This window comes from Cervus elaphus, chromosome 32 (assembly GCF_910594005.1).
Source record: "Cervus elaphus chromosome 32, mCerEla1.1, whole genome shotgun sequence".
Lineage (NCBI taxonomy): Eukaryota > Metazoa > Chordata > Mammalia > Artiodactyla > Cervidae > Cervus > Cervus elaphus.
Window position 1 is genome coordinate 41,753,903 of NC_057846.1, and position 18,389 is coordinate 41,772,291.

An 18,389-nucleotide genomic window follows, 5' to 3' on the forward strand; every position below is an offset into this window, starting at 1 on the left:
AAAGTGACACAAAGAAAGATGAGTTGCTAAAATGAAGCAATCCCTAGAACAGAGAACTTACCTGGTCTCCTATCAGAGGTGGCTATGAAGGAACATTGAAGGAAAAACTTCCCAAGGGAAGTCGAGGATTCAGTGAGTGATTGACAAAGCTAATCTTCAGTATTAGATATGCTGCATATTGCTGACTATTCCCTATGGATTCCTTTTTTCTGCTACTTCCAAAGCGAGGGGTTGCTATTATAATTGTCTGTTTATTCAAATTTTGTATCTCAAGTGTGTGTTGGGTGGCTTATTCATAATTTTGTCATAGATTGTGAGGAGCTACATTCAATTATGACCAAGAGGAACTCACAACACCCAAATTACCTGAAATTATTATTAAATGGCATGATAGGATGGGTTCTGAGGAGAGATAGAAACAATAAGGTTAGAGGCAGGGCTAAAAATTTGATTGGAAAAGATCTAGAGACCTCTCAATTCTGAAATCAACTGTGTATGAATCAAGAACATATGGTAATATATTTGAATGATGAGTAAAAATTATGTGAAAAAAAGTTAAAAATCCCACAAAAGCAAGAATTTCATGGAAGAAAACAAGGCAATATTCTGAAAACTTACCGTACAAGATTTTTTTCCACAACATGGTCCAGAACCACAGTCCGCGTTTCCAAGCAGTGCGCAGGTTAAAGGATCACAGCATTTAAGATGCTCGCAGCTCTGAAAGCAAAGGTAATCAAGTTAAATAAAAGGAATTTTGAACTAAATCATTTTACTTATTGTCATAATATCTTAAGACATGTCTCTAATTACCATCACAGTATAATTTTTATATCTGTATCTATTTTTAACACCACTTCACCTAAACAATGTATTTTGATATAGAAAAAAGTGGTAACGGAATCACTCATGATTCTATGCTCAAGAATTTGACTGTTAAAAATGCAATGCAATTTATCTCAATCTTTTTGTGTTCATAAATATATGGACAATAAATTTTGAGTTTTTTTTCATTTGTGTGTGTCTGTGTATGTGTGCATTACTTGCTCAGTCGTGTCCAACTCTTTGTGACCCCATCGGCTGTAGCCTTACCAGGTTCCTCTGTTCATGGAATTCTCCAGGCCAGAATCCTAGAGTGGGTAGCTGTTCCCTTCTCCAAGGGATCTTCCTAAGCCAGGATCGAACCTGGGTCTCCCATATTGCAGGCAGGTTCTTTACTGTCTGAGCCACTAGAAAACTACTTATCTATCTTATCAATTTGCCTCAAGATATTCTGTGACTATATAAAAATATTTGGATGTGACAAAATAGAGGTTTCTAAATAATAACAGCATATTGTGGTTGTTTCATTTCAAAGAAACATTTTTCACTTTTTAGTTCTTGTATATTAAAGATTGATTCTAAAAGTTATTCGTTCAAAGAATTAAAAAATGTTAAGAGCTCTTTCATAACACACATTTATTTCCTTCTTTTTACAGAGTTATCTAGTAAGTGTAAGAGTGATATGATATGACTGATAATATTTTAAAATGAATAAAGTGAATAGGTACAAATAACTGTTTATATCTGTTTCAATTTCACATATCTGCTCAATTTAGTTTATTTTATATGTTTATGCATACTTTTTGTTGAGGTATTCTATTTATTTCCTTTATTTCTAAGCACTTTTATGTTAATACTATTAACCCCTAGCCACTAATATATTTTATATCGTTTTGCAATTTGTCATGACAACTTATTTCTATTTTGGCAGGTTTTAAAAATATTTTTGTTACTGTGATATTGTGAAATCTGAAAATTGCCACTCTTCTTTTGTGATTTGTTCTAAGAGCTTCTGTATAAAATTTTCTTCCACATTAACCCCAGTAAATATGCGAAGGTGCAAAATGTTTCTGTTATACATATAAATATATATCTACATATATGTATTTTTATTTTACTGTAAGTATTTTGAGTAGTATGTTGTAAATGTAACTATAAGGGGAATATATCTGTTCTGCCAAAATTAAATAATGTATTATTCTCTTATAAAATAGTAATTTATTACTGATATTTTATTATACCTCAATACTTATATAATGTCCTTTATAAAATGAAACATTATGCAGTTACACTAATGTCATGTTAGTAAAGTATATCTCAAATTCTATTCCTATTTAACACTTGTAATACCTATAAGAATCAGATAATAATCATTTTTATATATTTCATGTTTCATTATTAAGAAGAATGTGTTATGTTTCACAATATAAATATGTTAATGAAAAACAACAAGCGAATTTAGTAAAGATAGAATATTAAACCCTCACTAAATATTAATATTGGGGAAAATGAAACAAAAATCAGTGACGTGGTAGCCTAATATCAAAAATCTAGAATCAAAGAGAACACCTACAGTAGAGAGTATATTTTGACAGCACTCAATATATAATGGAAATCCAGACTAAAGACCTAGATTTGCCAACATCCACTGGATCATAGAAAAAGCAAGAGAACTCCAGAAAAACATCTACTTCTGCTTCATTGACTATGCTAAAGCCTTTGATTGTGTGGATCACAAAAAACTGTGGAAAATTCTGAAAGAGATGGGAATACTAGACTACCTGACCTGCCTCCTGAGAAATCTGTATGCAGGTCAAGAACCAACCATGGAACAGCAGACTGGTTCAAAATTGGGAAAGGAGTACATTAGGCTGTATACTGTCATCCTGCTTATTTAACTTATTTGCAGAGAACATCATGCAAAATGCTGGACTGGATGAGGCACAAGCTGGAATCAAGATTGTCAGGAGAAATATCAATAACCTCAGACACGCAGATGACACCACCCTTATGGCAGAAAGTGAAGAGGAACTAAAGAGCCTCTTGATGAACGTGAAAGAAGAGAGTGAAAAAGTAGGCTTAAAACTCAACATTCAGAAAACTAAGATCATGGCATCTGGTCCCATCACTTCATGGGAAATAGATGGGGAAACAATGGAAACAGTGAAAGACTTTACTGGTTTGAGCTCCAAAATCATTGCAGATGGTGACTGCAGCCATGAAATGAAAACACTCTTGCTCCTTGGAAAAAAAGCTATGACCAACCTAGACAGCATATTAAAAAGCAGAGACATTGCTTTGCTGATAAAGGCCTGTCTAGTCAAAACTATGGTTTTTCCAGTAGCCATGTATGGATGTGAGAGTTGGACTATAAAGAAACCTGAGCACCAAAGAATCAATCCTTTTGAACTGTGGTGTTGGAGAAGACTCTGGAGAGTCCCTTGGACTGCCAGGAGATCCAACCAGTACATCCTAAAGGAGATCAGTCCTGGGTGTTCATTGGAAGAACTGATGCTGAACCTGAAACTCCACTACTTTGGCCACCTGATGCGAAGAAATGAATCATTGGAAAAGACCCTGATGGTGGGAAATATTGAAAGCGGGAGGAAAAGGGGACAACAGAGGATGAGATGGTTGGATGGCATCACTGACTCGATAGACATGAGACCCAGCAAGCTCCGGGAGTTGATGATGGACAGGGAAGCCTGGCGTGCTGAAGTCCATGGGGTCTCAAAGAGTCGGACACAACTTCGTGACTGAACTGACTGATAACTGGTGGTTTATATGCTCAAGAATATTCATAAAAAGAGACTTCAAAATAAGAGATGAGAGTTGACCAAAAAGAATCACACAACACTGGAAATTTAACAGACGTGGTGGTGCATTTATTATAATCCATGAACCTATCAGTTCAGTTCAGTTGCTCACTTGTGTCTGACTCTTTGCAACCCCATAGACTGCAGTATGCCAGGCTTACCTGTCCTTCACCATCTCTCAGAGCCTGCTCAAACTCATATCCATTGAGTCGGTGATGCCATCCAACCATCTCATCCTCTGTTGTCCCCCTCTCCTCCTGCCTTCAATCTTTCCCAGCATCAGGGTATTTTTCAATGAGTCGGTTTTTTGCATCAGGTGGCCAAAGTATTGGAACTTCAGCTTTAGTGTCAGTCTTTCCAATGACTATTCAGAGTTGATTTTCTTTAGAATTGACTGGTTTGATCTCCTTGCAGTTCAAAGGACTCTCAAGAGTCTTCTCCAACTTTATAATTCAAGGGTATAAATTCTTTGGTATTCAGCCTTCTTTATGGTCCAATTCTCACATCCATACATGACTACTGGAAAACCCAAGGCTTTGACTATACAGTTCTTTGTGGGCAAAGTGATGTCTCTGCTCTTTAACTCAATTTTGTGAAACCAAGCTAAAAAAAACAAATTTCCCCCAATGCAAGGACTGAAATAGGAAGATGATGTGAACAGCATACATTTAACAACTCAGTGATCTAAATCAGTCATTTTAAAGGAATTCATGGATGATTTAGGTGATGATTACACTATTGTTGGAATTGATGTTTATGATACAAAAAGATGGGTAATATTTATGCAGTAAGGAAAATCTTCATTCAACCCATGCTGCACTTACCCTATTCTTAAATTCTTCAACTTCAAATTCTGGATGAGCCAGTTATCACATGCCCCAATCTTCCCATCTTAGATGCTCACTATATGGTACAATTCTTTTTAAGTTTTCCCCCTTTATGTCACCTCTACATTTGTCAGATTACGTGACAAACACAGAAACAAACATCAGTCTTCTTCACTAACCTCCTTGGCCCCACAGTCACATTGCTCAGGTGGTTCCAAAATCCCATTGCCGCAAATTGAAGTTCTTCCTTGTGGAACCACTTTTGGAACTGTTTGGTTCTGAAGACATTCAAATTTAGGCTGTGAAGTTGTATGTTTAAATTCATCTATGCTGCAACTGCTAAAAAACTTTATGCCGTGGGAAGGTCTAAAATTAAATTGTATTTCTTAGTTAAAACGAATACAATCAGTATCAAAGGAACACTCTTCAATAACATGCTGTGAATTATTTACTTCTTCACTTAGAGAACAGCCAAGATGGAGAGTGCTTTATTTTTAATCCAATTAGTAATTAAAGAATAAGCTCATTTCTATTCTAATTCAATATTCCAGACATCTAATAAATAGAGGATGTTAAGGAGGTTGCATGATTGAGAATATGTTAAACAAAACAGTGCTTGTTGACAAAAAGGCTTTATTTAAGTACAACTTATAACTGTTTATTACTTTCCTTATTATTGACAACACTGTCAAGATTATAATCATTATAGTAAGAAGAACTAATTATTATTAAGAAAATGATACATATACTAGGGATAATATCAAAAACCGAAAGAATAAACACGATGATTGATTGCATTAATTAAAAGTTAGAATTATTTTTACTTTGGTAACAAAATCAAAACAACTCAACATTAAGTGTAGAGAATGCATAAACCCTAGATTCTCTCTAGTTTGATATTTCTATATTTCTAGTGCACTGTTTAATGGGTTTTTGTTTAATTTAGTAATAAACTCACACTTAGAGAAATGACATGAGAAACAAATTTTGTTTCCTAAACTAGTTGAATAATAAAAAAATTTTAATGTGTAACTCTTATAGAGAATAAAATTCTCTTAAAACAGACCTTCAATAGCAGACCTTCAATAAACAGATATGTTGTTAACATCTAATTCTTTTATCAGGTTCAAATTTCCCCTTCATCACGGGACTGGCACTCTACACAAAAAGATCCACTTCAGAAACAACGACTGCATAGTACTCCTATCTCCTTAGTTTAGTTGACTACATTTTTTTTTGTGGCATTTCTGACATTCAAAAGTTTTATAGTCGCAGGCTGAGTATTTGGGAAAATGTGCTTCAGTTTAGGTTTATGAAATGCTTCCCGATACTTAGACTGAGGTTATGTATCTTGTTAAACGCATCACAGAAGTGTTGCTGAGTGTGTCTGCTCCATTGCATCCTAACAGCACATGATTCCTACTTGTTATCTTTTTGAAAAAAGTCATTTTGATTAGGTGATTAAAGTCTATACTCTAACATCTCTTTCTCTCCTTATCTCTTAATAATTATTTGAGGAGAAGTTTTACGTGTATATATCCTTTTTAGTTATATTTTCAATATATTCACTATTATATGTATCTTTTATAACCTTAGTTTACTATATCCATTCAATATATTTATCTACTTCAAAATAATATTTTCATGTATTTATATGAATATAGACTCAAATTTTCCTAGTACACTAAAAGGGGTTTTAATCCTTAGTTAACATTACATATGGTTTTCAGATTGTCCTGGATTTGCCTGTTGGAAGACTCCTTCAAACTGCTTTGTGTCCATGGGGCACATATCCAAATTCTTTGAACAACTTCTTATATTCTGACACAAATGCTCATGGCTCTTTGTATCTTGTCTATCTTAGTCCTGGAATCAGACACATGATGTCTCCAACTTTGTTCTTTCTCAAGATTACTAGGGCTATTCAGGGTCCGTTCAAATTTTAGGATTGTTTATATTATATCTGGGAAAATTACCATTGCAATTTGAATAGGGATTATATTGAAGGTGCAGATGGATTTGGATAATATAGATTGTTGCTGTTCAGTCACCCAGGTGTGTCCAACTCTTTGCAAACTGCAAAACGCCAGGCCTCCCTGTTCCTCACAATCTCCCAAAGTTTGCCCAAGTTCATGTCCACTGTGTTAGTGATGCCATCCAGCCATCTCATCTTCTGATGCCCTCTTATTCTTCTGCCCTCAATCTTTCCCAGCATCAGGGACTTTTTCAATGAGCTGGATGTTCGCATCAGATGCCCAAGATACTGGAGCTTCAGCTTCAGTTTCAGTCCTTACAATGAGTATTCAGTGTTGATCTCCCCTAAGATTGACTGGTTTGATCTCCTTGCTGTCCAACGGACTCTCAGGAATCTTCTCCAGCACCACAGTTTGAAGGCATCAATTCTTTGCTGCTCTGCCTTCTTTATGGTCCAGCTCTCACAAGTGTAGATGACCACTGGGAAGGCTATAGCCCTGTCTATATGGACCTTTGTCGGCAGAGTAATGTCTCTGCTTTCAACACACAGTCTAGGTTTGACACATTCTCCCTGGTGGCTCAGACGGTAAAGTGGCTGCCTGCAATGTGGGAGACCTGGGCTCGATCCCTGGGTTGGGAAGATCCTCTGGAGAAGGAAATGGCAACGCACCCCAGTACCCTTGCCTGGAAAATTCCATGAACAGAGGAGCCTGGTAAGCCACAGTCCATGGGGTCACAAAGAGTTGGACACTACTGAGCAACTTCACTTTTTTTTTTTCCTACCAAGGAGCAATTGTCTTCTGATTTCATGGCTCCAGTCACCATCCACAAAGTTCTTAGGGCCCAAGAAGAGGATATCTGTCACTGCTTCCACTTTTTCCCCTTGTATGTGCCATGAAGTCATGGAGCCTGATGCCATGATCTTAGTTTATTTTTTAATATTACATTTTAAGCTGGCTCTTTCACTGTCCTCCTTCACCCTCATCATGAGGCTCTCTAGTTCCTTAGTTCCTCTTCACTTTCTGCCATTAGAGTGGTACCATCCATATATCTGAGGTTGTTGATGTTTCCCCCGTCTATCTTGATTCCAGCTTGTGACTCATTCAGCCTGGCATTTCTCAAGATGTGCTAAGCGTATAGGTTAAACAAACAGGATGACAGCAGACAGTCTTGTCATACTCTTCTTTTCCCATCTTGAACCAATCAGTTGTTCCATACAAGGTTCTACCTGTTGTCTCTGGACCCGCATACAAGGTTCTACCTGTTGTCTCTGGACCCGCATAAGGTTTCTCAGGAGACAGGTAAGATGGTCTAGTATTCCTGTCTCTTTAAGAGCTTTCCACAGTTTATTATGATCCACACAGTCAAAAGCTTTAGCCCAATTGATGAAACAGAGGTTGATGTTTTTCCGGAATTCCCTTGTTTTCTCTCTGATCCAGCGGATGTTAGCAATTTGATCTCTGGTTCCTTTGCCTTTTCTAAACCCAGCTTGGATATCTGAAAGTTCTTAGTTTGCATAATACTGAAGCCTAGCATGCAAGACTTCAAGCATGAACTTACTAGCATGGGAGATGAGTGCAATTATCCTATGGTTGGGACACTCTTTTTTACCACCCTTCTTGGAAATTGGGATAAGGATTGACCTTTTCCAGTTCTAATATGGATATTTTAACAATATTAATTCTTCCAATACATGAGCATGAAGTATTTTTTTTTGTTTCCTAGCATATTATTTAATTCCTTTCATCAATGTCTTATATTTCTCAGTACACATATTTCACTTTCTTGGCCTTTAAATTTGTTTTAAGTAATTCATTCTTTTTGATGCTATTGTAAATGGGATTGCTTTCTTAATCTGTACTCCTGATAATTTGTTTTTAGTATATAGCAATACAAAGTATTTTATATATTAATTTTGCATACTGTAACTTCCCTGAATATGCTTATTACTTCTGACAGTTTTTGGTAGAGTCCTTTAGGGTTTTCTATGTGCAAAATCATGTCATCTGCATATAGTGACAGTATTACTTTTCCTTTCTGATTTAGATAATTTTTATCTCTACCACCTAACTGCTCTGCCTAGGACTTTCAATACCATTTTGAATAAAAGCAGCAAGGCTGTGCAACCTTGTCTTGTTTCCAGATGTTAGAAGGAAATCATCCATCTTTACAGTGTTTTATTGTTTTGAATATTTTTTATTTTGGCCACCCCATGCAGCAAGCATGATCCTAGTTTCCTGACCGGGACTGAACCCACGATTTCTTTAGTAGAAGCTCAGAGTCTTAACCACTGGATGGCCCGGGAAGTCCCTGCACTGTTGAGTAGGATGTTAGCTGTGGTTTGTCATATGTAACCATATTAAGTTGAAGCACATTCCACCATGTCTACTTTGATAGGAGTATTTATTGTAAATGGATTTGAATTTTTTCAAACTTTTTATAAATTTATTGAGATGAATATATTTTTTTATCATTTTTTGTAACTGGGGTATAACATATTGAGTTATAGATGTTGACTCACTCTTGCACCCTTGAAATAAATCCCTCTCTTCATGTTATGTGTGCGTGCATGCCAAGTCACTTTGATCTTGGCTGATTTCTGTGACCTCAAGGACTGAAGCCCACCAGGCTTTTCCGTCCATGGGATTCTTCAGGCAAGAATACTGGAGTGGGTTGCCATGCCTTTCTCCAGGGGATCTTCCTGACCCTGAATCAAACCCTCATCTCGTAAGTCTCCTGCATTGATAGATGGATTCTTTACCACTAGCACCACCAGGGAAGCCCTTATCATGATATATGATCACTTTAATGTGCTGTTGAATTTTTAAAAACTTGCTTATTTTTAGTTGAAAGATAACTGCTTTACAATATTATGTTGGTTTCTGCCATATATTAACATGAACCAGCCACATATATATGTGCCCCTCCCCCTTGAAACTCCTTCCCACCTCCCACCCCATCTCACCCTTCTAGGTTGCCACAGAGCCCTGGTCTGAGCTCCCTGGGTCACACAGAAAGTTCCCACTGGCTATCTCTTTGACATGTGGTAGTGAATAAGCTTCACTGCTACTCTCTCCATTTGTCCCACCCTCTCCTTGCCCCCTTCCCTGAGACGATTACTCTGTTCTCTGTGTCTGTGTCTCCATTGCTGCTCTGCAAATAGGTTCATCAGTACCATCTTTCTAGATTCCATATATATATATATATATATATATTATATATATATATGTTAATGTATGATACTTTGTTTTCTCTTTCTGACTTGCTTCACTTTGTTTTAATGGCTCTACGTTCATCCACCTCAGTAGCACTGACTCATATGCATTCCGTTTTATGGTTGAGTAGTATTCATTTGTATTTATGTACCACAGCTTCTTTATCCATTCATCAGTCAATTGGCATCTAGCTTGTTTCCATGTCCCAGCAATCAGAAATAGTGCTTCAGTGAACATTGGGGTACATGGGTCTATTTCAATTATGGCTCTGTCAAGGTATATGCCCAGTAGTGGGACTGTTGGGTCATATGGTAGTTTAATTCCTAGCTTTTTAAGGAATCTCCATACTGTCTTCTATAGCAGCTATATGGATTTCCATTCCCACCAACAGAGTAAGAGTCTTCCCTTTTCTCCACACCCTCTCTAGCGGTTATTATTTGTAGATTTTTGAAGACGGTCCTTCTGACTGGTGTGAGGTGATATCTCACTATAGTTGTGATTTGCAGTTCTCTAATAATGAGCGATGTTGAGCATCTTTTCATGTGTTTATTAGCAATCTGTATGTCTTCTTTGAAGAACAAATCAGAATATAATAATAATTTTTCTCTGATCTCTGCTGTCAAGTGTCCTTTTCCTCGCTGTGAGTTACAGTTTGCCTCGACATCCCTAGGATGCCCTCCAGGACTGAGCTGGTCTCTGGACCTGCTCTCGGGACAGCTCAGATTCTGGCCCTACACCTGTGTATTCTTGCCTCCAATGTCCACAGCCGCCCGAGTCAGTGTCTGCTGTTCTGTGGGAATTCTCATTGTCCCTTTATGCATTTCATAGGCACAGAGTTTGCCTAGTTGATTGCTTGGATTTAACCTGCAGCTTGTCCCGTTGATAGGAAGGTTTTCAATCCTCTTCCCAAGCCACACTGCCCCTGGGGTTCAATCGTGGTTTTATCTCCACCTCTACATGTGGGTTGTCCATAGCAGTGTGCTCCCGAGGCTGCCCTGGAGGGCTTGGCTCTGCTCCAGTGAGGACCAGGTGTGGAAGTGGTGCGGCCGCTTGGATCTCAGGTCCTCTGGCAGCTCCAGGTATGCAGGGGAGCTGGAGGTCAGGGGAGTAGGAGACATGGTTCTCTTAGGGTTCTCTCTAGCCTCTGGCAGCCTGCAGCAGTGGGGATCTACTGTCGCGGTCGTGTGGCAGCTTGGAACACAGTGCCAGGTACCCAGGGGAGCCGGAAGCCGTTGGTACAGGAGATATGGGGCTACTAGGATATTTTCGAGCCTCTGGCACCTTTGTCTCACTGAGAATTAAGAATGGAGGTGGTGCAGCTGCTTGGATTGCAGGGACCCTGGCAGCCTCAGGCGCAGGAGCTACAGCACTTAGAGACTTTTTCTAGCCTCAGGCAGCTGGCGCTCAAAGAGACTTTCTGGCTGGTCCTTCTCTGCTGTTCAGCATGTCAGGCACTTAAATGCCTCCCCTGACTGAGGTCCTTTCTCTATTGGTGTACGAGGTACTTGAAGAGCTCCCCTGGCTGGGGTCCTTCTCTATTGCTCACTGCATCAGGTACTTAAAAGGCCACCCTCCCTGGGTCTTCCACAACTGGTCAGTTGCTGGTGCTGGCATGTGGGGAGAGAGGCTACAGGGATGACTCCACCCCCTTGCCCATGACTCAGCAGTATCGCCTTGCCGCCACAGCTGTCTGGAATTCCTCCAAAGGCATTTCCACCACACTCTCCTCCCTGACGTCCCCTCAAGTGGTCTCCCCATAGTCAACAACAGACCTTACCCTGAGATTGCTCTCCAGTCTATATGCTCCAGCTCCCAGCTACCACACATTCCGGGAGACTTGTGTCCCTGTCCAGGGAAGGGAGGGGCTGCCACAAGGGTTGTCTGTGTGGTTCTCATTCCATTCAGACTGTCCTAGATCAGCTGCTTTTCTCCTACAGCCTCCACTGTCCCAAACTATTGCCCTGCTGTGGGGATCTGACTGATGCTTCAGTTCCCCTTTACCCTGGATGCAGGTTCAGTCTTGATCACTCTCCTCTCCTTTGTCCTGCCAAGTTTTGCATCGACCTGTACATTCCTTTTCAGTGGTCAGGGACTCCTGCCCACTTTCAACTGGTGTTCTGAGAGAACTTCTGCAACTGAAGGTGTATTCCTGACGCATCATCCATGGAGAGAGATGTACTCCACACCCTCCTACTCCTCCAACACCTTACCTATGGCTGTGTACTGTTGAATTTGGTTTGCTAATATTTTGCTGAAGACTTTTGCATCAAAATTCATCAAAACCATAACATTTCTTTTATTTTTCTTCAAGCTATCCTTGTTTGTTTCAGTATGAAAACAGTGCTGGCCTCATATTGATTGAACATTTTCCCTCCTCTTCTATTTTTCAGTAGAGTTTGAAGATTTGTAGGAATTCTTCTTGAATGTTTTGAATAACTCACCAGGGAAACCAGTGTTCCTGGACTTTTGGTTGCTGGAAGGTTTTTGATTCCTGATTCAATCTACTTATGGGTAATCAATCTGTTCAAGTTTTATATTTCTTTATGATTCAGTATTGGAAGACTCTATGTTCTTAGATTATTATTCATTTCTCTTAGATTTTCCAAATTGTTCACATATAATTGTTGGTAATAGTCTCTTAGAGTCTTTTGCTTTATGTAGTATTAGTTGCAACATATTGTCTTTCATTTTTAATTTTTAAAATTTGAATCTTTTTTGCTCTTATTTTGAAGAGTTTTAAGCTAAGTTTGTCAATCCTGTTTATTTCCTCAGAGAATGATTTCTTGGCTTCATTGATCTTTTTCTATTAACTTTTTAGTCCCTATTTCATTTATTTTCACTGTGACTTTTGATACTTCCTTTCATCTACTAACTTGGACTTCATTTGTTCTTTTTTTTTTCTGTATGGATTAGGATGGTTTTTTTGTTTTTAGCTTTTCCTTGAAATAGTGATTTATCACCATAAACTTCTACTTAGAACTGCTTTGTCTACATGGCATAAATTTCAGTTGTGTTGTATTTCCATTTTTGTTGCTTTCAAGGTACTTTTTGAGTTTTCTTTGATTTCTTTGTTGACACGTGGTTTTTAGTGGTACCTTGTGTAGTCTTCACATGTTTTTGAGTTTTCCAGTTTTCCTCTTTTAATTTATGTCCAGGTTTATACTATTGGGGTTAGAAAAGATGTTGGATATTGTTTCGAAATTCTTCACTTGGTTGAAACTTATTTTGTTGTCTAACATATGATCTATTGTTGTCTAACATATGATCATATGTTGTCTAACATATGATCTATTCAGGAGAATGCTTCAAATACACTTGAGAAGAATGTGAGTTCTATTTCTGTTGGGTGGAATGTTCTGTAATATGGGTCAATCTGTCAGGCCTAAGGCTTCATTACAGGCAATGTTTCTTTTTTGACATTCTGCCTGGATTGTCTATCTGATGAAATGCATAGGCACTTAAAAGTCTCCTACTATTATTGTATTACTGTTTGCTTCCCTTTTACTCCTGTCCATGTTTGCTTTATGTATTTAGTTGATTCTGTGTTGAGTGCAGGCTTCCCTGGTGGCTCATTAGTAAAGAATCTGTCTGCCAAGCAGGAGACGTGGGTTTGATCCCTGGGTCAGGAAGATACCCTGGAGAAGGAAATGGCAACCTATTCCAGTATTCTAGTCTGGGAAATCCCATGGACAGAGGAGCCTGGTGGGCTATAGTCCATGAGGCTGCAAAAGAGTTGGACATGACTTTGTAACTAAACAATAAAACAACAAATGTTGAGTGTATATATATATTAATAAATGTTGTTTCTTCTTCCTGTATTGTTCCTGATATCAGTAAGCAGTACCCTTCTTTATCTCTTACTATCCATATTTGTTGTAAAGTCCACTTTATCTGATATTAGTATACTTAACTCCAGCTTTCTTTGGGTTTCTATTTATGTGGAATATCTTTTTCCATCTTTTCAGTTTTAGTTTGTGTGTCTTTACACCTGCATGGAATAACTTGTAGGTATGAGAGTGGTGGGTCTTGCTTTCATTCATCATCCATTGTGTCTTTTGACTGGAAAATTTGATACATCTGCTTTAAAAGTAATTTTTGATGGCATGAACTTACTGTCATTTTGCCCCTTCTTTTCTGGCTATTTTGTAGTTCCTCTGATGCTTTCTTCTGCTCTTGCTCTCTTCCTGCATTCCTTCTTTTTTTTTCTCTTTTGTGTTCCCAATTTTTCTTTTTTTTTTGGTTTTGGGTTTGGTTTGAATTGTGTTTTGTTTTTGTTTTATGGTTACCATGAGGCTTGCACATAACAACATATATCTCTCACAGTCTAAGTAGATAACAAAGCTTTGAATGCACTCTATATTTTGACTTAGAATATATTTATTTTCCTCAACAGGTTTTATGCTTTGTATATTTTATATCTTGTTATGTTACATATAGCTTATCACAATATTATAGTTGTACTTTTCATGACTCTTGACTTTTATGCAAACCATGTTGCCTTTAATTACCTGCTTTGAAAGTGAAAGTGAAAGCCACTCAGGCATGTCTGTTTCTTTGCAACCCCATGGACTATGGAGTCCATGCAATTCTCCAGGTCAGAATACTGGAGGGGGTAGCCATTCCCTTCTCCAGGAGACCTTCTCCAGATCATCTTCCCAACCCAGGGATCAAACCCAGGTCTTCCACATTGTAGGCAGATTCTTTACCAGTTTAGACACAAGGGAAGCCCAATTGCCTACTTTACTTATTCAATTATTCTGAATTTCAGTATATATTTACTTTTACCATTGAGACTTATACTTCTTATGTTTTCCTTTTACTAATTAGTACCTTTTCTAAACATTAAAGAACTCCATTTACTACTTCTACTAAGGTTGGGCTAATGGTGTTAAACTCCTTTAGATTTTGCATGTCTGTAAAACTCTTCTCTCTTCTCTTCAATTCTGAATGACAACTTTGCTTGGTAAAAGTCATCTTTTACTTTCAGCATTGTGAATTTACCATACCACTACCTACTGGCCTGCAATGTGACTGCTGTCAAAGCTCCTCATGTTCTTATAAGAGGTTCCCTTAGAAGCTGCTGTTTCTAAGATGCTTCCTGTCTTTAATGTTTGATGTTTAATTATGTTTCTTGGTGTGGGTCTCATTGAGTTCATCTTATTTACAATTCTGGGCTCTTTAAATCTGGATGTCTGTCTCCTTTCCCAACTTAGGGAACAATTTAGCCATTATTTCTTCAGAAAAGTTTTCTGTCCCTTTCTCATTCTTCTGGAACCTACATAATGTGATTATTGGTCCACATGATGTTGCCCTACAGTTCCCTTACCTTAATGTTTGTGCAGTCATTTTTCCTTTTGCTGAGTTTGTTAATCCTTTCTATGCTCTTTTTAGTTTAACACTGCAATATTCTATTGTATATTTCAGTTCAGTTTTGTATTCTTCAGTCCTCTGACTTCTATGCAGTATTTTTTTATATTTCTTGTGGTTTTTATGTTCTCACATTGTTCATGCAGTCTTCTCCTTATCTTGGTGAACATCTTTCAGCATATTATTTTGAATTCTTTACTGGGTAATTCATTTATATCCATTTGATTATGGTCATTTTATGATATATTACCTTATTAAAGTATCTCATTCTTTTGTTTGGAATCTATTCTGTTGTTTCTGCATTTAACTTAATTGTCTCCTGTTTATCTGACTCTAGATAAAACAGTCATCTCTCCCAGTCTTGAAGGAGTGGCACTAAACAAGATGAATCTAGTCATTCAAGCCTATCCTAGATTTTGCTTTTCTTTAAAAATTTCCATATTGTCCAAGCATCAGCTAATTGCATTATCAGTATCTTTGAGTTGTTAAGGGTATGCTCAGACCTGTCAATGTCCTAAAATGAAGGACCTGACTTGGCATCTAAGATTGGGGTGATTGGAAACCCTACCTTCAGCTAGCAGCCTTTAAAGTATGCAAATTATACATGCCTCTGAGTGTAAACACAAGTTCCACAGGTCAACAGAGGAAGGCAATATAGAGAAGAAAGATGGGTGGCATTCTCAAAATTTCGGGTGCTTTTTCCAGGAACCGGAGAAAGCAAATGGGCAGGGTGACATTAGGCCCACTGGGCTCTGCTTGTTGAGAGAAACACCAAAGGCTGTAAGATGTGTGCCAAACAGGAAGCTTCCCTTTCAGACAAAATCTCCTGGACACACTAATAGGCCACTTTCACAGAAAGTCTGGGGTGTGTTTCAATCTCCTCTCTGTGCAGTGCCCTGGGGAGACAGCTGACCAAGAACTTAGTTCTTCAATTGCGATTATTAGAGTCCCATGGGACCCAGCAAGGAAGTCCCTCTGACCAGAGCTTTCTCATCTCCCTTTCTCTCAAACTTACAAAACTGCTGTATACTATGAGAATCACTATTTACCAAATACCATTGGCAAAGTTGCTCCAATCTTTGCTCAAAATCTGCCCCAGTCTTTGCTCAAAACCTATCACCCTGCACATTTAGCAAGAGTTACCATAAATCTCGAAAGTAAAGGGTCCAGGGATAAGAAAGGAAGAAACAAACAAATGAAAAAATAACAAAAAAAAAAAAAAAAGAAAAGTAGCTGGGTCCAAGATGGTGAGCAATGAGAACTCCAAGAGAGCATGTGTCTCATTATATGCTTATTTTACTATATTAGAATATTAAATGACACACCTGCCAGTGCCTATAAATGGAAATTATTGTTCACAAAGGATTAACAAATGTAGGCACCCCACTCCTTTGAAAAAGCACTGCCCCTTCCCTGGAGGACTAATGCATATGCTTCTACATCACTAGCCTCACTCGTCCTCCCGTTGTCTTTACATTTTTAAAGTAAATCCCTATCACCGCGTGGGTGAGAAGTTCATCTGTGAACTTCTTCATTCTTTGCCCATTGAAGAAATTTTGTTATCTGTTGAGAAATCTCAGCTTCCATTTCATTACTCTGTTTCTTGAATAAAACAAAACAGAACCGTCTCCAGTCCAGGCAGAGAGGCTAGGGTCCATGGGACTTAATTCAGTAACAGTATTACTCTGTTGTTACTCTGTGTGAAATATTTAACATTCATGTTATAAAACATATTTTATTATCCCTGCTGCATAAATCAATTAAAATGTGTATTGTTACATTTATCATAAAATCCCAATTTCTGTATCATGACTGTTTGCTTAGCTCCTTTCCTACATTTTCTAGTCCTTCCTGGACCTCTTTCTCTGAATCACGATTCTTTAACCTGATTGCGTTTTACCATCTTTAAAAGAAAATTCTATGCTTTTAACATTCTTCCATATAGTTTCAGTCATTTCTTTTCATTTGTTTTATCCTTCCCAGTCTTTTGAGCTTTTAACATTTCTTCATATCCACGAATCACTTCACTGTCTTTCCCTGAAAAGTTTTCAACAAGTTCTTTATGTGACCAGAATTATTTCTTCTCTTTCAGGTCCCAACATGAGTTTTGTCTTATAGAAAGCTTCCTAGACATCCCCCCCCTTTTTTTTACCGTAAAGTTTCTCTTCTCCATGTATTCCCTTTTATTTCCCTCTAGGCACTTAATATAAGTCATTTAAATTTTGCTTATTCTCATGTTGACTTTAAAATTCTGTCCCTGATTGACCTATATAAAATATATAACATTTTTCTATCTTGTTAATCATTCACATGACAGACTAACACAATTCTTGTAACTGTACATGCTTAAATATTTTTTTGACAGATTAATGAATCTCACATCAAGATTCCAGTGCTTCACAGGAACTCATCATCAATGACTTGATACTATAGCACTGAACATAGAAATATGAAGCACATTTTCTACAATATCAAATACTCATTCCCTTTAATAAACATTAAAATAATTCATAGGTATTTAGTAAGAATGCTTTTGTCTACATTATATCAAAGATATCATACATCAAGAAATGTTATAAATATCTCCCAAAAGAAGACAAAGTTTTGATAAAAATCACATCTTACATTGCTCCAGGATTCATTATGCATGCAGTGCCTGGACAGGAACATTCGTAGATGTTATTATTATACCTTAATCCCAGCATAATTCCAAGTAACTGTGTGAAAATAACTGAAAATGCCTCTAAAGTTATCATCTTTGAATACTAAATGAAATAAAAAACAGAATGGTTGCTCAAGTTATTTTCTTCAACCCCTGGTTTTTTCATGTAATTGTGACTATATTATCTAAATGCAAATACTAATTTAATAAGCTTTTATATAAAGTTCATTATTTTCTTAAGAAAATTGGCAAAGTTAGATTTTGTTATTCTTTTCGCATAATAGTACTGTCAATACAAATGGCATTCACCTATAAACAATAATATTAATAATATATGTTTTCATTACATGCTACTGATTTAATTCTAATAAACTGAAAAAAATATTCTGAGAGATTAATCATTGTTTCAGTAACTATAATACTTTTAATTTAAACACTTTGAAAAATACACAGATTCTTAATGGACAGTCAGTTTTAATGTCAGAAATAGTTTTAGGATAACATCAATTTTTTCCTAAAGGCAGAATGCTAGCATTAAAAAAATGAAACTTGAGTAGTGATGAAAACAACACACAAAGCCCTGGTTGGTAATCAATGATGTTTTTAACTATCTCCATAGTTTTGCCTTTTCCAGATTGTAATAGATTTGGAATGATACAGTGTGTAGACTTTTCAAACTGGCTTCTTTTACTAACCAAGAATCCTCTAA

General features: G+C 37.4%; 1 protein-coding gene across 4 annotated transcripts in view; it reads right to left on the minus strand.

The window, feature by feature from the left end:
• Positions 1-18,389, minus strand: part of LOC122688102 (A disintegrin and metallopeptidase domain 3-like) — a 125,392-nt gene that overhangs the window by 38,310 nt on the left and 68,693 nt on the right. For 3 of the 4 annotated variants that reach the window (XM_043893921.1, XM_043893920.1, XM_043893922.1), the window contains exons 11-13: positions 17,644-17,783; positions 4,642-4,828; positions 619-717 (exon numbers count right to left, since the gene is read on the minus strand). In XM_043893921.1, the coding sequence (XP_043749856.1) occupies positions 619-717; positions 4,642-4,828; positions 17,644-17,783 (426 nt within the window). The remainder of the gene's footprint in view (positions 1-618; positions 718-4,641; positions 4,829-17,643; positions 17,784-18,389) is intronic. The other variant, XM_043893923.1, reaches the window with a different exon arrangement.